At 56.2% G+C, this 24,050-nt stretch overlaps 1 protein-coding gene and 1 long non-coding RNA gene across 30 annotated transcripts in view; one reads left to right on the forward strand and one right to left on the reverse strand.

Annotated features, from left to right (window-relative positions):
• Stk32b (serine/threonine kinase 32B) overlaps window positions 1-24,050 on the forward strand; it is a 271,083-nt gene that overhangs the window by 243,412 nt on the left and 3,621 nt on the right. For all 5 annotated transcript variants that reach the window (XM_046423486.2, XM_046423488.2, XM_046423485.2 and 2 more), the window contains 5 exons: window positions 1,722-1,825; window positions 9,279-9,395; window positions 11,517-11,642; window positions 14,454-14,585; window positions 15,584-15,648. In XM_046423486.2, coding sequence (XP_046279442.1) covers window positions 1,722-1,825; window positions 9,279-9,395; window positions 11,517-11,642; window positions 14,454-14,585; window positions 15,584-15,648 — 544 coding nt within the window. The remainder of the gene's footprint in view (window positions 1-1,721; window positions 1,826-9,278; window positions 9,396-11,516; window positions 11,643-14,453; window positions 14,586-15,583; window positions 15,649-24,050) is intronic.
• On the reverse strand, window positions 14,154-22,950 carry LOC124078615 (uncharacterized). Of its 25 annotated transcripts, none has more exons than XR_006846976.2 (9): window positions 22,687-22,949; window positions 21,565-22,117; window positions 21,265-21,318; window positions 20,645-20,773; window positions 20,062-20,332; window positions 18,167-18,334; window positions 16,899-16,945; window positions 15,495-16,745; window positions 14,154-15,361 (listed from the first exon to the last, which is right to left on the reverse strand). It is a non-coding gene; the product is annotated as an uncharacterized LOC124078615 (long non-coding RNA). The 25 variants fall into 25 exon arrangements; XR_006846972.2 differs by having other exon boundaries at window positions 21,443-22,117; XR_006846974.2 differs by having other exon boundaries at window positions 20,645-20,733; window positions 22,687-22,948.

Below are 24,050 nucleotides of genomic sequence, written 5' to 3' on the forward strand. Positions count from 1 at the left end.
ACGGAGGCCAAGGGAGTTCAGGTAGCTTGTTGAACCCTGCTCCAGCCAGCCGCCTGTCTGCCTGTTTCCCACAGGCCTTTGTCGAGATCAAATAACCTAAGGGGACATTTCCTCAAGCTCCGGATTTCCCCATTCTCCCTCCAGGCCCAGAGCATGTTTTAAACTGAAAGATCCTAGGCGTGAGCCTGATTCAACAGGGACACAGCGGAGAGCAGAGCACTTGCCAGCTCTGTGCAGCTGGCTCAGGGTCCCTCTTGGAATCTGTCTGTGTAGGGTGGCAGACACTGGCGCATCCTGGATGCTGTTGGAGAAGGGAAAGGAGCACCACATGAAATGGGAAGAAAATAGAGAGTCTCGACAGGGCCTCTGGTCAGACCGTCTAGGGGTGCTGGGTGCATGGTCTCTGCTCAGCAAAGACTTGAAGAACGGGACACAGAGATGGCAAGCCAGCCGCAGGGTCATTGCAAAAGCCACAGACAGACTTGTCTGAAGAGAAGGGGCCCCAGAGCTGGATTCTGGTGGGGAGGGTAGGCCTGTTATTTTCAAGGTCTGGAATTTCCTCCTCCCCTTATCTGCTCCCCTGTTGTGTGCTCCTCCTGGTGTTGATCGGTGCCCCTCCGTCATGTGTCTGTTTAGTTATTTTATTGGATCCCCCGCTTAGGAGCACAAGGAGGGGAGCGTCTGTCTGATTGTGTCTTGTGGCCACAAGTGCTTCTGTCAAGCAGGAAGTCGGCCTCATCAGAAGTCCTCTCCGCGCTCCTTTGACGAGGCCCTGCCCCCACCTCCTCCCCGCCATCGTGCCGGGGCTGCCCAGGCCCTTCTGCACCTCCCCACCAGCCGCCCTGTTCTTTCTCACCTGCCCCCATGCCTAGTGCCAGCCTGGAAATGAAGTCCAGATGGCTTCAAGCACAACCCATGTGGCTCCCTGGGACAGACTTTGTCTTCTCTGGAAACTGAAACATGGAACTATGGGCAGGAACTCCCAGGACAGCCGCCGTGCCCTGAAGGATAGGGGCCCACCTCCCCACCTCGGTGGTCCCTCTTCCCATCCCTCACTGTGTTTTCTATTGTGAAATTCATAGAACACAGAATTGACCACCTTCAAGTGGACGTTCAGTGGCATGCAGTCGGCCCCAGTGCTGTGCAGCATCATCTCCATCTAGTTCCCAATAGGATCACACCCAGAGGGAACCCAGAACCCTAAGGCGGCTGCTTCCACCCCCTCCCCTCCCCAGCCCTTGGCACCCCGCCCTCTGCCTTCTGGTGCACTCCCCTGTTCTGGGTGTTTCGTATCAGATCCCACCTGTGTCCAGAGAGCACTGCTCCTGAGGCAGCTCCAGGCACAAAGAGCTCCAAGCCTCCCGGGGGACACCTGGCCAGGGAGCTGGGCAGGAGGCTCAGCTTTCCCCTCCTCGCTACGGGTCTCGCCCGCCCTATTTATCAACCCCCCCCTCACTGCACCCACCTACCGTGGCCACGTGAACCGCCCTTCCAGCAGGGGCCTCTAGGGCTCCTGTTTGCCTTCTGCCCAGATGGCCACTCTTTCCTGGGATGCTGCACCTTGCCCTGGAGCCTGCTCCTGGCTGACCGAGGGCGGGAACCGCCATGAGAGAGGATCCTGGCTGCACCTCCCGAGAAGCTGGGTTCTTTCCCCGCGTCCCCTCCAGGGTCGGGGTCACCAACTGTAACGTGCAACGTGTTCTCTGTCTTGTCTTTGGCAGCCCCCGAAGTCTTCCAGGTGTACGTGGACGGAGGCCCCGGGTACTCGTACCCTGTCGACTGGTGGTCCCTGGGCGTCACGGCCTACGAGCTGCTGCGGGGCTGGGTGAGATGCGTGGGGACAGGAGGGACCATGGAGCGGGACTGAGGTTCTCATGTGGGCTGGGTGGATCATGGGCTTCTGTCCCCACAGCTGTGTCACCGGAGGGCCCTGAGCATGAGAAGGGCCCTCTGTGGGCTCCTGGTCCAGCCCTGCCTTCTGCTGCCGGTTAACACCAGGTCAGAAGCCCTGTGGCTTCCAGCTCCCCTCTGAACGCACCCGAAATCCCTGAGCCTGGTTCCCTGGCTCCATCAAGGCCCTTTAAGGGTAGAGACTGTGCTGTAGAGCTGGGCTGGGGCGATCGGTAAACATTTTGATTTTGGTTCATCTGCATTTAATAGCTGAGATGAGTAATAGAGCGACTTGACAACCAACTAATCACCCATATTTTATTTTTTTGTTTTTTATTTTTTATTCTAATTTGTTATATATGACAGCAGAATGAATTATAGTTCATATTACACACATAGAGCACAATTTTTCCTATCTGGTTGTCTACAAAGTATGTTCACACCATTCGTGTCTTCATACGTGTACTTAGGGTAGTAAATGTCCATCTCATTCCACGGTCTTTCCTACCCCTTCCCCCTCCCTCTCCCTCCCTCTCCTTTGTCCTATCTAGAGTCCCTCCATTCCTCCCATGCTCCCCTGAAATCGCCATTATGAGTCAAGATCCTCATATCAAAGAAAACATTCAGCCTTTGGTTTTTTGGGATTGGCTTGCTTCACTTACCATTATCTTCTCTAACTCCATCCATTTACCTGAAAATGCCATGATTTTATTCTCTTTTAATGCTGAGTAATATTCCACTGTGGTATATATACCAAAATTCCCCTATCCATTCATCCACTGAAGGGCATCTGGGTTGGTACCATAATTTAGCTATTGTGAATTGTGCTGCTATAAACATTGATGTGGCTGTGTCCCTGTAGTATGCTGTTTTTAAATCCTTTGGGTATAAACCAAGGAGAGGGATAGCTGGGTCAAATGATGGTTCCATTCCCAGCTTTCCAAGGAATCTCCATACTGCTTTCCATATTGGCTGCACCAATTTGCAGTCCCACCAGCAATGTATGAGTGTACCTTTTTCCCCACATCCTTGCCAACATTTATTGTTGTGTTCTTAATAGCTGCCATTCTGACTGGCATGAGCTAGAATCTTAGTTTTGATTTGCATTTCTCTAATTACTAGAGATGTTGGACATTCTTTCCTATATTTACTGATTGTTTATAAATCATCTTCTAAGGAGTGTTCAGGACCTTGGCCCATTTATTGATTGGGTATTTGTGGGTTTTTTGGTGTTTAGCTTTTTGCGTTCTTTAAATACCCTAGAGATTAGTGCTCTATCTGATGTGCAGGTGGTAAAAATTTGCTCCCAAGATGTAGGCTCTCTATTCACATCACTGATTGTTTCTTTTGCTGAGAAGAAACTTTTTAGTTTGAATCCATCCCATGTATTGATTCTTCATTTTAATTCTTGTGCTATAGGAGTCTGATTAAGGAAGTTGGGGCCTAATCCCACATGATGGAGATTGGGGCCTACTGTTTCTTCTAATAGGTGCAGGGTCTCTGGTTTAATTCCTAGTCCTCGATCCACTTTAAGTTGAGTTTTGTACATGAACTAATCACCCATATTTTCTTTCATGAAGAAAGCATTATGAATAAGACTACTTTCAAGGCCTGCCTTCCCAGAACAAGTATTGTTTGAAAATAAGGCCACCTCACCCCTCAGGACCACAGTTTTCTCCACTGTATGGAGGGGACACCAACCTTCAGTCCTCTCTGGAGCAGCGGTCAGAGGGTCTGTGCACTGCTCGTGGGAGACCGGGCCTGGGTCTTACTGGAGCTCAGAGCTCCTGCCACCGGTTGCAGCCGTGACCTGCTCTCACAGCTGTGTGCAGCCTGTTGGCAGAAGGTGCCCCGGGGGCCAGGCAGGGTCATTCATGGTGGGCGTCCCCACAGGCAGTGGTAATGGTGTGAATGAATGATGGGTGCCGTCTGTGGGCCGTGAGCATTCCAGGAGGACAAATGTTAGTCATCATCCTCTAGTTCAGGCCACTATTTTCTGCTCTTGATCTCAGTTATTTTCCCTAAATTCCTCAAAAACAAGATTATAGTTGGCGGCGTTTTTAGAATGCAAAAAAAAAAAGAAAGAAATGTGAATTTCCTCATTTTCTCCAGCACTGAATAAAGAATGAACAGCCCACAATCTTACTTGCTTCTGGTTGCGTCATTTGGTTCTGTGGATAGACGTGCTCAGAGGAGGACGTGAGGCTCCCGACACTGTGGACCAGAGCCCGCGGGCATCTGCCAGCAGTTGCTAGTCATACATCACCCACCACACAAGGGACCTTGGCCAGAGCTGCCCTCGCTGGCTGGATGCCCACCAGCAGAAAGGACCAGAACAGTCAAAGATGAGGCTTGGCGAGAAGCCCCAGGGATGGAGGGAATCTTGCTGCTTCAAAATAATGGCTTCATTTTTCATTCTCCTGGGAATTCTGCTAGGAGATCCAGATGTCAGTTTCAACAGAAGAGGACGAAGCACATGGTCAGCCCGGGGCCTTGGGCATGGGCACAGGGTGACTGAATGAAAGGACACCTGCTATGGACAGTGCAAACCTTGGTCCCAGATACTTAGGACTGGATCAAACTTCTCCCCGGAAGGCAATGGGCCTATGCAAAGGGCTACTCTGCACTCACTCTGGAACAATTGCTGCAGTCAAAAGCTCCACTGAGAAGCCCTCGCATTTGCTGGTGCCAAGTGTGAATCTAAAGTTCCCCACGCTCTTTGCAATTCCCCAGTGGCAGTGTCCCTGACCCACCCTCTAGAAGATGAAAAAGTCAGAGGGAATTTCCCTGCCCGTGATCTAGGATTTCAGAGCTGGAATGCTCTGGAAATGTCGGCTGGGAAAGGGGCGCTATTGATATGGACTGTCGGCCACGGGGCCTGGGAGTGCTACGGTCCTGCCCAGGAAACAGCCCTGTCTCCCACGAGGAGTCAGGGAACGGGCAGGGTGTGAGGCTCGGGTGAGCACAGGTGGGGCTTACAGACTGCGCAGGAGGCAGGGGCAGGATCCAGCTTCCTAGAGCCAAAGGGGAGTCTCAGTTCCTTTCCCCACAGGCCTGCGGAGCAAGGGAAAGCTCCAGCCAGGCCACCTGGAGAGCAGGCTCCCCGTCACCCTGGGTCACCAACCAGCCCTCTAATGCAACCAGCGTAGGGAGAGATGTCAGGAGATGTGGGAACGCATACAGGACACCAGTGGCCATTCACAAAGAATTCAGTGGCAACTGGCTGTCAGGGAGCACTTCTGTCCCTCAGGGAGCACTTCTGACCCTCAGGGTGCTTCACCAACCCGCGCATCCTCTCCCACATGGTGTTCTCTCCAGGGGCAGCTGGCTGCACAAGTGCCCTCTCCACAGTGCCCTCAGTCCTGCGCCCGTCCCCACTCAGAGGGGGCTTTTGTATGTCAGGTGCAGAAGCAGTGACGTCATCAGCATAGGCCAGCGCAGTTTGCTGGCCTGACCAGCATCCCAAGGAACAGCTGTCTTGTCACACACAGGAAAGTCAATTTCTAGAGATGGCACTAGCATGTCCTCGTCCCTGTGTGCATGAGAAAGCAGGGTCTTTAGAGATGAAGTGTGTCTGGACATTGTTCTCATTGTTCCCTTAACTTGGCTAGGTTTGGGGGAACAGGAGGGGCATTCAGAGACGTGGTGTTTCACTGCCCCATTTTCTTTGGGGGTGATATTCTGTGGTGCCAGGTCTTCCTTTTTGCCTGCCCACTGACCACCTCCCTCACCTGTGTTCCCTTTGCCTTTGACCTTAGCGCTTATCCTGGGGACTCCTAGGGGACAGGCAGATGGAGAAACTGGGCATGAGCAGAGGCCAGTGACTAGAGGAGACTCTGGAGCTCCCCCTAGAGGTTGGGGTGCAGAACCGAGAACTACCAGGCGCACACCTGGTGGGCGGCTCCACCTGAGGGAGGGTCGAGGTGGCCCTTGGGTTGGGCACTGACTGTCCCTTACCTAGTAAGGCTCACAGCTACTTTCCCTGAACCAGGAGTCCGGGAGGCAAAGGCCCCTGCCCTCCTTCCACAGGAGAGTAGGGCTTCTGGAATCCTTCAGGGACTTCCCTCTGTGTTTCCTGGGCTCCAGGACCCGGCAGAGGTGGCCTGACGGCTCCAGGGGGAAAGTGTGCTTCAGGCTTTGGAGATTTAAGGTGCCTGACCAACTCTTCTTGTTCTGTAGTGGAATTCTGGGGCAAGGGCATTCAATTAGATGGTCTCCAAAGCCCAGCTCGGCTCTAGCAGGTAAAATAATAGGTCTCTGGCAATTCTCTTCCTCTTTATTCCCTCTCTGTCTTCTAAATTGACATTTTTTTTTTGTAAACTGAGTTTCTTAGAATAGAGACACCTGCACTCCATAATGAGTAGATCCAGTGTCCTGCTGCTAAAATCGCTTTACCAGCAGTGCACGCAATTACTTTACTGTATAAACACCAACTGGCTTTCTGGGTCAACGTGTCCTCAGGCCAGTGAGTGAGAACTAAGCATCAATAGAATCCTTCTCCAGCAGACAGAATATTGATCTGAGGATTTCCCAGTATTCTTGTCAGAGGACCTGGTTCCCTACACCCACTCAGACAGACGCGGGCCAAACCTCAGCCTAAAGTCTTGGCTGTCTCCGTCGCAGGCCTCTGTGCTTCTGAAAGCGCTGACCTGGAGCGTTGGCCTGGAGGTGTGCTGTGGTCCTGCTCGTCATGGTTGGGATCCGTCTGGTTCCCTCTAGAAGTGGAGGGAATTGCAGGGTGACAGAGAGGGCAGCTCCCTCGGAGGTTGATGGGACAGCAGGATTGAGGAGTGCCTGGAGCAGGCCAGAAGGAAACAGGGATGACGTGGCAACCACAAGAGGCTTCTCATTTGTTTCGGGGGGTTCTCTCCCTGGGTGCTTGGATTTGCAGCTGGGGGTCGGGGCGCTACAGGTAGAGCAGGAAGAGGGAATCATCTGAGCACTGGGAAGCTCTTTCCATCTCTGAACCTCAGTCCTCAAAATGGAGTTGGAGGTGGGACTACGTGGTCTCCAGTGTCCTCGTGCTCTCAGAAGCTGGGTTCCCAGGGTGGGCTGGCACAGGGTGGGTGATGGTTTATTGAGAAGAAAAAGGTGAGAAGTGACCCTGAGCAGCCCGGAAGCCCAGCTCCCAGCCCTTGGCCCATGTCCAGGTGGTGGTCCCGAGCTCTACCCTTTCACCCCACTGGACTTAGAAGCACCCCCTGCCCCTGCACTCACAGGAGCCCCCAGGTTCCTCGCAGCCCTCCGTCCACACCAGATGGCTCTGCTGCCTGTCTGTCGTGCACCAGCACCGTCACCACCCCACTACCCACCCCAGCAGTCCCAGCAGGATGGGCCCGTCAGCGCACAGCACAGGAGGGAGGGAGAGTCAGACCCTCCGTCAGAACTCGCTGGAGGAAGGTGGGAGTCTCATTTGCTTTTGTGGCTGCAGAACAAAGCTGCACAGCCTAGAGCTTAGGCAACAGGCCTTCCTCACCTCACAGCTTTGGAGGCTGGACGTCCAAGGCCAAGGTGCTGGCAGGGCCGGCTCCTCCTGCAGGCCGTGAGGGCAGGGTGTGTTCTGGGCCTTTCTCCTGGGCTTGTGGACGGCCGTCTCCTCCCTCTTCTTTTCCCTGTGTGCCCCTCTCTCGGGGCCCAGTTACCCTTCTTATAAGGGCACTAGTGGTATTGGGTCCACTCTAATGCCCCCATGTCAACTTGATCTTCACACAAGGTCGTACTCTGAAGTCTTGGCTCGAACTTCAAACCGTGAGATTTCTTTGGGGGGGGCGAGTAACAATTCCACCTAGAACAGCAGTGTTTGTGGCCATGCCTCAGTGGGTCACCTGCCTGGGCTTTAAGCTCAGTGCCCAGCTCTGGGAAGTGGAGCCCCTGATTTGTGTTCTGTAAAATAGCCACACTCATGGTCACTAACTCAGGAGGATACAGAGTGTTGGTCGCACGAACAAAGCTACCTTCTCTGTCACCCTGCAATTCCCTCCACTTCTAGAGGGAACCAGACCGATCCCAACCATGATGAGCACCCTCAGTTGAGGTGGCTTTTGCTCTTTCTGATCTGGTCATCATTGCTGGTGAAGGACACCCCATCCTTCAAGTGCAGCAGCAGGCGGCCCCTGCAGATGGGAACAGGCCACTGAAAGCAAAGACATATTTGAAGAAGGTTAGTGTGTCGAGTTCACCAGCCGTCAAGAGAGCCCACGGGTTTGGGTTTGCTCTGCGTGTTATGGAACAGAATGGACAGCTCCCAGTCAACCACCTGCCCTGTGGAATTGAAGCCTTGGCAGCCGGAGCAGGTGACTGTGTGCCCTCAGATCCCAGGTGCTGCCTGGCTCATGGCCAGTGGCCCCTCACCTCCTGCGGATGGCCTGATGCAGCACCCTCGCCCTCATGCTCCAGGACCCTGCTCAATGGCAGACATGATTCAGGGCTCCAAGAACAGGAAGACCATAATAGACCCCCCCCCCTACTTCAAGGAGCCCTCAGCTTCCTGGAGGAGATAGCAGTCATTTTACCACCAATAGGAATGCAGCAATTCCACCCTAGACATCCAGGTCCACGTGGACTAATTAGAATTCACTCCGCAAAACGTCTCCAGGACCAGCTTGGTCCTGCACCAGCCTTTGCTTCTCTAGCCCTGAGTCACTCACAGTGCAGACCTGGAACCAGGTGGATCACAAAGCCACGGGGAGGGCGAAGGGGCTCTGCGAGAGCCGTCCTTCAAGGCAGAAAGGGGACTCATGCTCCGGCAGCTGCGTCTCCATGGTCTCGGCCGAGAAAGGCTTCCCAAGCTAAGCCAGACGCTGCTGGTGACCCGGCTTGGAAAGCAGGTGGCATCGTGGTACACCTCGCACAGAGAGCAGAGCTTGCACATCCTCACATGGGAGAGGATGGCAGGTCCCTGTCAGGTGGAAGAAGTCCGGCCTCCTCCACCCCTAAGCCAACCCGACCCAAAGAATGACCGTTTCCCACTCAACCAGGACATAAAGCTGGTGACTGAGGTCCACCAGTGGGTGGGAGCTGTGACTGGAGGTGTCCCTGGGTGCCAGATGGGTGGTAGGAGTCCACACAGGAGCCCATGACCAGAGCAGGCACTATGGCCAGGCTGCCCAGGTGTGAGTTCTGCACCTGACACTTATGGGCTAGGTGACCTCAGAGAGTCACTAACCTATTGTAGCCACAACAGTGCCACCCACCTGCTGGGTTCCAACACTGCCCCCTGGGCCTGTTTGTGGTCAGCACATGTCCAGGCCACCTGCCCCACCATGAAAGATGAACACCCACCATTTCCTGAAAGAGAGAATAAGCCATCTTCTAACTACGCAATCTGAGCCCACGGGTGCTGCCTTCCAGGGCTCTCGTCTGACCTGGCTGTTGTCCTTTGGTTTCAGAGGCCATATGAGATCCACTCGGCCACACCCATTGATGAGATCCTCAGCATGTTCAAGGTGGAGCGTGTCCACTACTCCTCCACGTGGTGCAAGGGCATGGTGGCCCTGCTCAAGAAGGTAAGGGAGGGCAGCCCTACCTGCGGTCATCTAGGGCAGACACAGGTGTGCCCGCAAGTGGAGGAGTGCAGACACCATGGCAGGACCACAGAGTCGACGCTCAGCTGGGCTCTGATACCCAGGCACGAGCCACACCATGAGGACACCAGATTACAAAGCCACAGACGGTAGAGCCCATGATAGAAAGCCACAGGCTCCTTTCACTCCTCTACAAACTCCTGATAAATACAAATGCTTGATGCATCTGGCTCTTAGCCCACGGAGCTGTTAGCAACTGGGCATCTCCTGACTTGGGGCAGGGACTGCTGCTGTAGAGGAAGAGGCTGTCCACTGGTGCAAGGCCTGGCCCAGCACCACCTACCATCTGGGGGCTTGTGAGAAATGCACACCTTCTGGCTCTACCCCAGAGCTCCCGCGGGGTCCCAGCTGATTGTCTTGACCCACTCCCCATGCCTCTGAGGCTGGCTCCAGCTTGGCACAGTCAGGAGACCTGGGTTCCCTCCCTGTGAGAATAAGCCATCTTCTAACTACGCAACCTGAGCCCACGGGAGCTGCCGTCCAGGGCTCTCACTCTGACTGTCGACTCCGTGGTCCTGCCATGGCATCTCAAGTCCTGTGCGTGGTCGGCACAGCCACGAGAAGCACAGCAGTGTGGGCTGAGGGCCTGGGTTGAGGGCCACGGCTCCCGTTTCATCCCTACGACCCCTGTGGTCAGGGCTGGCTGCTGTCCCCCTACCAGAGGGAGGAAAGGCGAGGGAGGCTCAGGAGAGCACAACTGTTCAGTGGACGCCATGGGGCTGCTAAAGGCAGAGGGAGGGAGGTCTAGAGCTCCAGTCCTCCTCGCTCCTGCCTCAGTCCTGGGGCAGCCGTCTGGCCTGAGAATTTCCAATCAGCTAATGGTATCTTAAAGGCAACTCACCACCTGGTCCCAGTGCCAGTGGTTCCCAACCCTCACCAATCACCAGAAGCATCCAGAAGTCCCCCGCACGCCAGAACCCACCCTCCCTACCCACCCACCGAGGCAGAAGCTCTGGCCCCGGGTGCTTCCACTGGCATGTTATAGAACAGCTGCTCTAGACGGTGGACTCCGGAGAGCACTGAGATGGAGCCTGCTTAAACCTCTACCCATCCTCTGGGGACAGCCCCTAAACAGAGCCACTGTGACCAGCAGATACAACCCCCGCCAGGTGGCTTCAGGTGGTGTGGCAGCAGCCTACCCAGCAGCCATAGCTGGGACACTTCTGCAATGACAGGTGACAAATGGCAGTGAACTGGTGGTGTGGGGAGGGGTCCGACTTCTGGCTCCCACCTGCAGACAGTTCCCCAGACACATACCAGGTCCTGGCCAACCATGGGGTCTCACCCTGACCTTCGGCTGGCATGGAGGGACTGACGTGGAGGGACTGGCGTGGAGGGTCTGCCACGTTCTCCTGCTTTGACGAGAAAACAGGTGCAGAGCATCAGCACCTCACTGAGGCCACCTGGCCCTTCAGTGGCATCCCAGGGATAGGGCCCTGCTCTTTTACCTCTAGCCCTGTGCCCCATGTACCTGTGACCCAGAGCACTTGGAAAGCCCCACCTGGAGCTGAGGGGGAGCCTCTGAGCGTGTCGAGCTGCCTCTCCCTTACTAGCAGAAAGTCCATCTGAAGAGAAGCTAGAAACAGTCCCCTTGGCTGTACACAGGGCCACCCCCCTGGGTCACCTCGTAGGTATCCAGGGAGAAATGCACCTTCCTTTACCAGGTTGAAGTCCTAGGTCAAGGCTGGTGCCCTCCTTGTCTCTGACGGGAAGTCTGCAGGCGTCCGGGAGAGGAGGCCTGTGGGTACTTAGTCCCAGAAAGGAGTGTGGAGGCTGGGAATCTGGGCCTGCCCCATAGCCCCCTGCCCACAGCCCCCAGCCCACGACCTGCAGAAGCTGCCTGGCCTGGCTGTCCTCCCTGGCTATGGGAGGGGCGTGTAGCTGGTGCTGCCACTGCAGTCCAGACAGGGCAGGACACTGATGGGCATGACAAGCCGGAGACCTCGTGCTTGATGGTCCCCAGGTGACACCCCCACCCTCTGAGTCCTTGCTCGCCTCTATGGACACACAGTTCAAGGAAGCACATTTGCCCCCTGACCACAGCTCCTGACCAAGGACCCCGAGAGCCGCCTGTCCAGCCTCAGTGACGTTCAGAGCGCACCCTACCTGGCTGACATGAACTGGGACGCAGTGTTCAAGAAGGCGCTGACACCCGGCTTTGTACCCAATGTGAGTGGGGGTCCCGTTGACGTCACACTTCCCCTCAGAGGTCCCCACTGTGGCACTAAGCATGACCCCTGCAGCTGGCCACGGCCACTGGAGCACCAATGGGCTCACGTTTTGCTGGGATTCAGGGTGGACTTGAGCCTGGAGTTCAAGGTCTGCTGAGCCTCTTTCCTCACATACCACAGGGGTGCAGGCAGGCACTGGGGGAGCGGCCGGTCTGCTGTCCTTCCTGCGTGGACTGTCTCGTACAGGAAGAGAGACGGGCCTGCCCGCCAGTGAGCCTGCAAAACCCGCCAAGGCCAGGAGGGGAGAGGTGCAGGGGAGGTGAGGAGGCGGGGCCGCTTGGCAGAGAGCTGAATGAAAGAGGAGCCAGGCACGCGAGGGTCCTGAGACTCCCGGGCAGCGGGGCCACCAGGATGACGCACCTGGAGGTGGCAGAAAGCCCAGGTTTCAAAGAACAGTTCAAAGATTTTATAGCTGCAGCAGAATAAAACCACAGGGAAAGTGACCGGAAGTGAACTGAGGGGACATCAGCCGTGCCGGGGAGGTTTGCCCCTAATGTCTCCCATTCGATCCCTAGCACTGCAAAATAGCAAGACGACGACGACGATGATGATAGGGTAATGACAATGCGCAATGTTTCTCCAAATCAGTTTCCCCGAGTCCAGGGCTTCCAGTTCCCTTCACACAAACGTGTTGCGACGTAGGCTCAGGTTTCAGAAGTCGGCTCCTCCATGGCCTGCCCAGCGTTCCAGAGGAAGCCTCTAGGACAAAGCCCGCCTGGGCCTCTGCCTTCTCCCAACAAGCAGGTGTCCCGTCCCTGCCTTGCACAACTGCTTGTCCTTAAGCAGGCCAGCCCTTCCCCAGGCCCCAGGGCAGCCTGAGGGCTCCCTGGCTCCCCGCCCCTCGGCTGGGCCAGGACAGGCTAACACGGAGTGGTTTGCAGGTCCTGCCCCACTGATCTTCCTGGGAAAGTTCAGGTGTTGTTTGGCTCACTCTGTGTCTGCGTCTGTGTGAACGTGTCTGAGTGTGTGTGTGTGTGAGTGTGTCTGCATGTGATGTGACAACGTCTGTGCTTCCAGAGGTGATGGCCCACTGGTCAGTGAGAACAGCTTCCATTTTCCAGACCTTGTGTGTGCTTGCCTTGAGGGTGAACGAGTGGGTGATGCAGCCACTGAGATGCCCTCTGTGCCAGGCCTTGTTCTGAGCTTTGCCTGTGTTCAGGAAGCCTCAGGCCACTGGGCAGTGCATCCCAGGGGTGATCTGGGTGAGGGTAAGTCACCTGTCCAGGGTGGCCCTGGGCTGCACAGGTGTGGATGCGTGAACAGACGGACGGCAGACAAACAGGCCAGGAGAGAGCAGGCCCGAGTGAAGCTGTTCCCTGGGAGAGGGCACGTGTAGGAGGATGGGTGCGTGCAATCAGGGACAGGGGCTCAGCATGTGCCAGAAGTTGGTGATGATGGAGGGAGCCCCAGGCCCCAAGCGGAGGGGAGCCCCCAGCACTGGGGGATCCACAGGGTCTCACTGAAGGTCCCATGGAAAGGTAGCCCGGCTCCTGGGACTGAGAAGGAAGCTGACGATAACAAGGACGGTCGCGTGCAGGGCCCAAGAGCTCGTCTGGGCCTCTCAGGCAGATGCATAAGGCCCGCATCGCCTCCCTCATTCTTCAGCCCAGAAGGGGTCAGTGACCTTCAGAGAGGGGGCAGGGCCAGCACTTGCCCCAGTTCTGTCTGCAAAGGCCCTTCCGCCTCCTGCTTTCAGGCCACCACCCGGGCCCTGAGGGCACCAAGCCAGTGAGGCAGCCTGATGGCAGGTGGGCGACGGGCTAGTGAGCTGGGGTCCAGGGAGGAGCAGGGGACCTGTGAAGCAGCAGGAGGGCGGTTATTGACGGTCAGGCAGCTGCTCTGCTGGAAGCTTGGCAAGCGCCATCTCAGTGAGCCCTGGGCAGCCTCTGAGCCTCCGCAGTTCACACGGGTAGAGGTAGAGGCCGAGGGTTAGGGGTCTTCCCAGTCACCCAGCGAGGCCAGGCAGGCGGACCCTGGGGCTGTGCTGGCCTTGCTCCTCTTGGCCCGGTCACAGCAGCCTGGGTCCTAACGTCCAGGAACACCCAAGCAGGGAGGACTGGCTCCACGCCTGGCCCACCTCAAGTCCTTCCTGGAGGCGACTGCCCAGAACCCAAGGGAGGGCTGGCTGTCCAACTGCAGGCCAGGGGCGGAGTCCCCGGGCAGGCGTGAAACCCGTTCAAAGTCAAAAAGCAGCAGCTCTGGGGGTCTTCCCTACGTGACTCTGGGGCTGCAGATGTCATAGCCGCTGACCACATTGCTAGGGGGACTGGCATCCTGGGCCAGTCACCCAGGATGGGTCTTAGGACAGAGAATGACTTCTAGGGAAATGGGTCTGAGGCCTTCAAGTCAGGGCTCGAGGGCTCCAGTGTGGGGGACAGGCAACCAGGACAGGGAGCGGGGCAGATGTCAATCATGGATGGCATTTTAAATGAAATAATGAAAACTATCATAATGATTATAAAATGGTTTATAATACTTATAGAATTAATGTATTTCTAGAAAAAGATAAAAATGACATGAGAATGTGTATGTGATGAATTAATCAGTGGAGAAGATCAGATTGGAAAACTGAGCTCACTCTCATGAAAACCATGCACAGGGGTGAATCAGGAAAGCTAATGGGACAGCGAGGGGCGGAAGAGTCCCGTTCATCCTGGGAAGAGGGTGTCTGACATGGCTCCTGAGAGAACAGGGGTAGGGGAGCGCCCGTCACAGCGCAGCCTGGTGACCTGTTTTCTTCCCACTTCAGAAAGGGAGGTTGAACTGTGACCCCACGTTTGAACTTGAAGAGATGATTCTAGAATCCAAGCCCCTTCACAAAAAGAAGAAGAGGTTGGCAAAGCACAGGTCCAAAGACGGCACCAAGGACAGCTGCCCCCTGGTGAGTGCTTCAGGAGTGTCCCCAGGGCTGGGGGAGAGTGCCGAGCGAGGGGCAGGGGCGGGCCTCCTGCCCTTCCAAGCTTAAGCAGCTGGGTATCCTGTGTCCCTGCCCTGCAGCCGCGGGGACCCCTCCTCCATCCTCACCTCCCCTTCTTTCTGTGTCCCTGTGTCTCCACATGGCTCTCACAGAAGGACACCAGTCACTGGTTTTAGGACCCACCCTAACCCACTCTCAGTCACCAACTGGATCACACCAGCAAGATCCCGTTTCAGAGAGGCCGAGTGCACAAGTACCAGGGCTCAGGACTGGAGCCTATTTGGTGGGATGCATTTTGACCCTCAACAGCCCCTTCCCCTATAAAGAATCTGGTTTGGTTTTAAAGCATTGATATCAAGATGAATATGAACTGTGATGCCAAGGTTCCTTGTTTCCCTCTGATTTTAAAAGAAAATAAACACCTTCGTCCCCTCTGAAGTCTCGGGGCCCTCGGCCCTGAGCAGCTGTGTGTGTTGCAGAGACAGAGCCCCCTGCCCTGCGAGCGCGAGGAGCACAAGAGGGGAGCGAGCTTCCCACGCCACCTGCATCAGTGTGTGGCTTTGGGGGCCTCGGGGACAGTGTCAGCGAGCATTTGTGGTGTGGGGGGTCCTGGCATCTGCTCCTGGGGAGCCCTAGGATTCTCCTGGCCCCAGCCCCTGGCACCGCGGTCTTGTACTTCTTCTCCCCATGCTCCTCTCACGTAGGCCCAGTGAACACCCACAGGCTTGGGATCCATCGTCCTGTAACGTGGCGTTTGGGGGGATGTGAAGCTGAAAACTGAGAAAAACCCTTGTCTGCCATCCCCCCTCAGAAGCAGCCGCCCACGCAGTCCGCACCTCCCCAGGCGCTGGGCTGGGCCCCGCATGGCCAGACCTGAAGCTCCTGTTCCTTCCTTTGTGTCCCTTGCCGCCTGTCCCTGGACAGTGCTCCATGCTCAGTCACCTCTCTGTGCTCTCTGACAGAATGGACACCTGCAGCAGTGCTTGGAGACAGTGCGGAAGGAATTCATCATATTCAACAGAGAGAAGTAAGTCCACACTGAGCCCGGCAGAGCCTTTCAGCTCGGCCACACCCTCCTGGGAGAACCATGGTCAGTGAAGGCTGCCCTGAGGCCCCGGGCATGTCCCCCAGGAGCTGCTCAGCCAAGGAGGTGGAGGACGCAGATTTGGGCCCAGCTGGTGTTAAGATCTGGGGGCTCAAGAGCCAGAGGCCGGTTTGTCAGAGCAGAGGCATGGGAGGGACACCCCAGGGGACCCAACTGACCCAGGCCCAGGGCTGACAGAGAGAGCTCAGTGGCGCCCCCTCCCCTCCAGGAGGGTCCATCCATTTTCAACAGATGACAGCAGCACAGGGGTCATTGACAGGAAAGGCAGCCCTGGGCTGTGGCTTCCACACAGGTGCCGGCCCAGCCTGGGGATCAGGGAAGCTTCTGGGGGGACTGTGCCCACCTGAGTCTGAGCAAGGCAGAGGGGAAAGACATCCAGGTGAGACACGGGGACAAGCCACAGAGAAGGGAGGCTGCAGGGCAGGTGGGGACCTGCCGATGGGCAGGCGCTTGAGTTCCCAAAGGGGGCAGGGAGGTGAAGGACAGGGCAGGGCAGGGTCTGCTCCCAGTGAGGTCTGCAGAAGGGGAGTGACACCATGCATAGTGACGGGCCACTGCAGATCCTGGGCAGTCCAGCCCTAGACAACCGGGCCCAGGAGCTTCAGCTCAGAAACTGTCTGTGACCGCTGGCTCAGGCAGCCTCCTGGGTCAGGCATCTGCTCTGAATGGCCCAGCTGCACCTAGAGTGCCCGGCTGGCAATGGGAGCCCGCGAAGGCTGAGCAGAGCAGAGCCCGAGCCGGCAGCAAGAGCATTTGGCGTTTTGCTGTGTCCCAGAAGATGCTTCAATTTGGATTCCACAGTGTGTCCCTCTGAAAGCAAATGGGAATGGGCTCCTCCCCTGGGGTCATTTAGGGGTTGAGTCTGGCTGCTTTTAGCTTCACCCAATTCAATGCTCCCCCCCACCACCGACGTGGAGAGGGAAATCGATTAGGAAAACGTGGACTTGCCCGGTGTGCCGAGCGGCCCTTGGAGACTTGCGGTCATGGCTCTGCAGTGAGGCTGGCACCGACTGCAGGCGCTGGCAAAGTCAAGGAAGAGAGTAGGAGTCATTTTCCAAACAGAGGGGCGTCGAGAACGGCGTTGGCACACACAGGCAGCATGGATGAGGTGGCCAGAGGGCACCAGTGAGTCGGGACTGCCGTCCTGCTCCTGTGTCCGCCTCGCTGCGTACCTGGCTGCTCCCGGGGCGGCTGCCAGGGCAGGGGTGCCTCTGCTCACCTGCGGTATGAAGATACTCAGGTGGGAGGGCCTGGCCTTGTCCCCTCAAGACTCAGCCCAAGCATCTCGACCCCCCTCCCTGGCAGATCCCATCCTGCCTCGTCACATGGGAGACACATCTCCTCCCCACAGCACGCCCTGCCCCAGTTTCTCCAGTGTAAAAAAGTCGATCATGATGCACAAGCTGCCTGAAACCAAGGAAAACGTGGGACCGTGTGTCCTCCTCTTCTCTCTCAATCCCTTGTTTGAGCACCTGCTGTGTTGGCACTTAAGTATCCAAAAAATTAAACCAAGGCCCTTCTTCCCAACATCCTCCCTGTGCCGTGTGGGAGGAGATATCCGGGCATGCTGAGCCCGGAGCCTGGCTTGTGGACCAAGCCTGGGCCCTGTGGGTCAATCTTCTTTCTTTCTCTGCAGACCTGGCCGTTGGCCTCCACAGACTGCCCCTGCCCACGTGCAGCAGGTGCAGGCCTCTTCTGTGGAGGGCACCATGGGCCCAGGAGCCCCTGTCAGAATCATCTGGGGTGACCTTATAGTTGTGCAGCTGGTATAGGTTGTATTGTGTACCCCAAAAGAGATGTGCTGAAGTCCTAAGCCCCAGCACCAGTGAATGTGACCTTATTTGGAAATAGGGTCATGGCAGATGTAATGAGTTAGGATGAAGCTGTTGTGGAGTAGGAAGGGCCCTGACTCCAACATGGCTGGTGTCCTAATAGGAGAAGAGACCCAGACCCGTGAGAAGGCCATGTGGGGAGGAAGGCGGGGACTGAGTGGTGGGTCTGCAGCCCAGAGGCCAGCAGCCACCAGCAGCCGGAGAAGCAGGACCAGGCTCTCCCTCACAGCCCTCCCTGCAGGAGCCAGCCCACTGCACCCTGGTGTGTGTCTCTGGCCTCCAGAGCTGTGGAAGAGCTTTCGATTGCTTTAAGCCCCTAGTTGGTGGTGTCCTGCCCCTAACACAGCACCCTGGTCCACACCTTCTGAACCAGAAGTGGACAGAGGAGGCCTGGACCTTCTTTTGAACATGCTCTGTTCATTCTGACACCTGAGAGCCTTGTCTGCAGGACAGCACTGTGCCCAACTGAGCAGCTTCTGTTTGGTGCTAAGTTGAGTCATAGGATCTCCTAACACTGCAGACCCTCCCAGCCCTTGTCCCCTACCCCAGAGTATCCATGTGCAACGCCTGGCCCTCCCTCCCTGGCTGAAGGACACTAGTGGGCTTACTTTGTGTGACTTGCTGTCTCCTGCATGGTGCAGGTCTGCCTGCTTCCTCAGCTGGAAAAGGCCCTTGGCAAAGAGAAGGTCCCTGCAGCTCCCGCCACAGTGAACAAGCCGCCATCTGCATAAACCCTGAGGGCCAGGGCACTGGGGAGACCGTCACCACACCAGCCCCTGCAGGAGACGCATTCAGTCACTTGACAGACACACCATAATCCTGGACTGGTCCCTGAAGATGCAGAAGTGACCCAGGTCCTCAGGATGCCCACAGCCTATGGGCAGAGCAATACTAAGCCTTGCAGGCTGCCAGGGCACAGTCACCAGCGCCTGCTGCAGGGACACAGGAAGTGTCCTGGGCCTACCCTCTTTGGACCTTAGTTTCTACACAGAGAGCAAAATTAAAATCAGTTCTGCCCGGTGTCCTGCAAAAGCAGCTTATTATTGGCTACTGGTCTCAACCAGCAAAAGGCCATAAGCCAGGTGGAGCACCTGCTTCCAGGGACCGGCTAAGCTCCTTTATTTTGAGAAATGCACAGTGGGGCTTGTCCCCTTCTTTTTAGCCAAGGATCTGAGCAGGGATGACTTTTCCAAGAGGTTTGTTCAGCAGCATTTGATAGAGTTTCTCAGAATAAGAAGGCCCTGATGAAAAGGGGGTGTAGGTAGCCAAAGTTTCTGTCCTTCTTACTCCTAAGGAAACGGCAAATTTAAAATCTCCTTAAAGTTGCCTCTGGAACCCGCAAGGATATTATTACACCTTAAAACTCTGCATTTAACACACTTAATTCTATTGATATTAACAGCAATCGACATCCTTATGTGATTTTATGGTTTTAGGTCGTGTCCTTTAATCCTGGGCTTCTCAATCTTGCTACTCCTGAAATCTGCCATCTCCTGTGGTCAGTTCTTGGCTGTGGATTGTACCGATCGTGGTAGGATGATTGAGGAGTGGGACTCCTCTGGGGCTTGGGAACCTGATGGACTGGGGCAGACCCTGGTCTTGCTTCTCAGGGTGCTGTGACCTGGTGAGGTCCCAAGCCTCTCTGAGCCTCAGGTTCCCCTTCTGTGCCAGCAAGATGGGCTGCTATCAATGGCTCCTAGACTCCACCAAGCCCTGTGCCATTTGCAAAGTGCGTTGACATTTCTTTGATCTCATCACCAGCCTCAACAGTGAGAAAGGGAGACCCAATTCCTTGTGTTTTGCAGATTGGCTTGTGAAGTGGGAAAAGCCCTTGGCACAAGCCTCTCAAACCCCGTCCATTGCCGGGACACAGCGAACATAAAAAGCCCAGGTTTCTGAATTCAAGCCTGTCACACAGAGGCTCCTCCCAGTCTGGGGCTAAACAGGGCGGCCCAGACCTTGCTGTCTGGGTGAGGATGCAGAGGTAGCGCCACCTCAGTGAGCTGGGCCTCGGGAGGCATCTGCAGCCCCTTCCTCCTTCCATCCTCCCCCAGGTCTATCCGTGGGTATTTAATTCCTGTTTCTCAGGGAGTGAAACTGATAAAAACACGATTCTGACTTGAATGGTGGCTGGGAACCTCAGATGAGCCCGGAAGATGTTCTCCCCACCAGGTACAGGTGGGGAGGGAGGCTGGGCCCCAGACCTGCACCCACAGGAGGGGAAGTGGCCTGGGACAATCAGCTCATAGACCTGCAACTGGCAGAAGGGCCTTCAGGTGGGAGTGAAGGCGGCCACAAGGCTGCTCAGTCCACAGGCTCTTCATGGTGCAGCCAAAACTTGAAATCAAGAAATTGCATGGGAAATGAGGGCCGTGTCAGGTTCGCTCAGGTTTCAATCAGAGAAAATCGCAGCCCAGTTTCAAGAGGTTGGCTGATCCTGACGTGTTCGTTGCAGCCAATAAAAGATGAAAAAGAAAATGAACAGTACACGGACAAAGCTCACCATGATTCTTGAGTGTTGAAAGCTGCCGAATGCCGTGCCCTGGGCTTGAGATCAATTTCACTTGCTCCACAGTTAATCCTCCTTGCCGCCTGGATTTGCAAGTGTGTGTTGACATTGGGAGGGACCGGCCGGAGGTCGCTTTGGGTTCCACTCACCACACAACACCATCTCATCCTCAGTTCTGTTTCCTGCACACACTGTCCCTCCTGGAGCTCAGCGGGGGTGCTGCTCCGCCGGCTCCGCCACCTCCTCTCCTCACTCCCGTGAGCACCTGCAGCATGGCAGGCATCAGGAGCAGGGCAGGGTCCCCGGAGAGGCTGGCACAGCTGGTTAAATGCTCAGCCCCCCAGGAGCACTACACACTGCAATTCACGCCCAGGCACAACCAGTCACATGGCCCCACCCAACCCCAGGGAAGCTGGGAAGTGTCACCCTGCCACGTGCCAAGAGGGGCAGCCCAGTGGAACTATTGGCCACCGACCCATCAGCCCCCAGTGCAGGCCCTTCCTGTGTCCTCCCCGTGTCGAGAGGACCCAGCAAGTACCACCCTTACCCCAGCAGACACACAGCAGCTCAGCCTCACCCCTGAGTCTAGAGGAGTCTGCTGGTGACAGTGGCCAGGAAGGATCATGGGGAGGGGTGCTTAGCCAGGAAGACAGGAACCGCAGGGTCCTGCATTCAAATCCAGGGCACCTCTATAACGCTCTGTGACCTACAACCAGTTATCATTTCTGGTCCCTTTCTCCCCCTTGGGTGGGCGCTGTTCCTCCTGATCCCGGTGGGTAGATGCCAACAGAACCAGCCCTGGCTACTCAGAACCCATCTCTGCCACTCCTTCCTTTCTCCAGAGCGGATCTCATTAGCAAAGGGGCAGAGTGAGGGAGACTCCGACCAAACCCTGCTCTGCCACCTCACACCCCCACCCACAGTTCAGCTGGCTTCCTGCAAAGGCTTCTTCAAATACATATTGCTTCAGGCCACACAGGATAAAGCAGACAGAATCCTACAGCTTCTGGCCAAGGGCTCTTATTGAATTTATGAGATAAGAATTGCTACCAGGTGATCATCCCAGTAAATGAGGAGCCTCAAAGGGAAACAGGGAGTCGTATGGAGTTTACTTTAGGAAGAGAAATCTCATCAGGGACTAGAAGGATGTTGTGCCCCTCAGAGCCCCTTAGGAAACACTAAGTGGAATTTACTTACAGAGGACCATTTCCATCACGGTGGATGTGGGGGCTCAGACGGCTGGCCACATGGCTTTGCCAGGAAGCAGAGAGGGAGAGAGACAGGGGGTGAGGGGTGGAGATAAGGGTCCAGGGACAAATAGAGCCACCAAGGACCCACTCCCCACAACTAAGTCCCCCTCCTACAGTTCCCCTACCTCCCGCAGTCCACTCAGCCATGAACCATCACAGGATTAATCCACTGAGGGAGTCAGAGCCTTCGTGATCCAATCACCTCCCAAAGCCCTTTCTCTGGACATTGTTGCCCTGGGGACCGAACCTTCAACACATGAGCCTCGGGGGTCACTCCAGGTCCAAACGATAGCAGGGCGTTGAGACCTACTGCCCAGGAGCCCTGTAGGAGGAACGACTGGACCCCTCGTCCTATGGGATCGTGAGCACGGCAGGAGAGTTTGCTAATGATTAAGGTACAGACTTACACTGCCACTCAGTAAGCACTGCGTCAAACACTGTTTTCATTTGTTGAAGACCAGGGGTACGTGTCCCGACTCCTTCAGCCACGAGGGCACATGAGCTCACACCGTCCAAAGTCCACCAGGGCTGCCAGCTTGGCAACCCGATTCCTGTCCCGCTAGGATGCCCTGCGTACTCAGGTTAATCACAGCCACCTCCTTTCCCCTGGGGATGCTGAGACAGCCCCCTAGCCTGGGCACACTGCTGCCATGAGGGTGAGGCGCAGGCTGTCCGCCAATGCCTTTACCTACCCCCATCCCTCCAGCATACCTTGCTGGGCACTTGCCCCGGCTGGTCACCATGCTGGGGCTGTGAGGCCTCAGATGGCACTCTGTGGCTCTGCCCAGTGGAAGAGGGACCTGAAACAGACAGAAGTCGATTCTAGGTGCTGGGTCCACACCCTGGTTCCCGGCTTGTGGGCCTTTTAATCAGCCTGTTCACTGCTGTGACCAAAAGACCTGATGACAACAGCACAGAGGGGCAGAGCTCAGCTGGGACTCACAGTCTCAGGGGTCTCCGTCCCTGCAGGGCCGGCTCCATGGCTCTGGGCCTCAGGTGAGGCAGAGCATCATGGCAGAAGAGGTGGTGGGGGAAGGCAGGTCAGGACTGGCCTCCAGGGAGCAGAGAGACTCCGCTCATGAGGGATGAAATGCATACCCCCAAGGCAGGTCCCTGGTGAGGCCCCCTCCAGCCACACCTACCTGCCCACAGTTACACGCCGTTAATCCCCATCAGGAATCGATTAGGTCACGGCTCTCCTGACCCAGTCCTTCCACCTCCGAACCTTCTTGCATTATCTCACCATAACAGGACCCCTCTGGCTCCCCGAGATCCCGGGGGCTGGACTCCCCCCTCAGCCTGCTGCTCTGTTTCGTCCACCCTGGGTCCTGATCTCCTATCCACTCCTGCGTGTTCCATCGGTACCCACCACTCCTCAGGGGCTTCTGCCCTGACCCCCGTCCAGGATGAGGCCTACAGACCCAGCTGGGGGCGGGGGGTCATCGGTGCCGTGTCAGGAGGAGGCCTCACTGACCCTCAGTTTCTCTTTGAGGAGACTCAGTTGTCCCCTGGGTACAGATGAGGAGAGAGGCTGGAGGAGAGGGCAAGCTCCTGGCCGGAGCCGGGACTCTGCTCTTCCCTCCAGCCCTCCACCCAACACCACAGGGTCAGGTGAGACCAGCCGGTGACGTGGGTCACGGGAGAGCATTGCAAAACACTTTCGCCTTTTAAACTGCAACATACAAAGAAGCCGGCCTCTCTCAAATGGGAGGTGGGGCCTCACCTGTGGCTGGTTGCCTAAGAACGATGTGGCGCTGAGCTGGACCCGTCCTGGCGTGGTCAGAGCGTGGAGATTGGTTTGCTTGCCAGTATTGATTCTCTTGTTCTCCTCTGTGGGGCTTCGCTTTTGCAAACTGCCTCGAGCCTGGATCATTACCAACTGCAACGTGTCCTCCTGCGGAGCCCCTCTGCTGAGCGGGGTCCTCCCCCAGAGCACTTCCCCCAGGCATTTAGTGCTGGAGTTCAGAGGTGGAGGGCGCTCATACCCATCACTCAGGATTCTGGTCACAAAGATGACGATTAATCTGATAAGTTCCCTGATAAATTAAATGTTCCTGTCATTGTGGAGATAACCAGCCAATTTGCATGAATGGAATTGAGCTACCACTGGTAGTGTGTGTAAAATCTCCCCACTTCCTCCAGAGTCAGATTCCTGGGCTGCAGGCGCGTCCTCTAAGTGAGCACTTGGTGCAGGGTGATGGATTTGGGCCTTTGTCTTGGTTCACAAATCCCCATTTGCAGCGTGAGCTTTTCTAATTCCTTCAGAGCGTGGAAAAGACCATGGTGGGGCCAAGCTGCGCACTTCATAGCTTCTGGGGGCAGAGTGCAAGAGAAAGGGGAAGACCCACTCCCTCAGCCAGGTCCACCACCCAGTTACAGCCACGGCCCAGTAATCCACGGAGCCACGGATCCTTCAAAGGGTCAATCACTGATGAGGTCAGAGCCCTCCTGATCCAATCACCATCCAACACCCCATCCCTGAACACTGCTGCTCAGGGGACCAAGTCTTGAGTTGAATGAGCCTTTGGAGACGTTCCAGGTCCACAACAGGGGGGTATCTTTCTTGATTATGTCTCTTGCTCGGACAGGAGCCTGGAACTGAGCTGCAAGGACCTGACCCCCGTCATTGAGCTCCTGCACTTGGCCCACTCCCCCGGCTCTCAGTGACTCCACTGCTCCTCCTGATAGCTCTGGCCCAGAGGATGGCTGAAGCCCCGAGCTCTCGGGAGGGCC

This window comes from Marmota monax, unplaced genomic scaffold, assembly GCF_021218885.2.
Source record: "Marmota monax isolate L192 unplaced genomic scaffold, Marmota_monax_Labrador192_F-V1.1 WCK01_AAM20220418_F8-fsc00009, whole genome shotgun sequence".
Lineage (NCBI taxonomy): Eukaryota > Metazoa > Chordata > Mammalia > Rodentia > Sciuridae > Marmota > Marmota monax.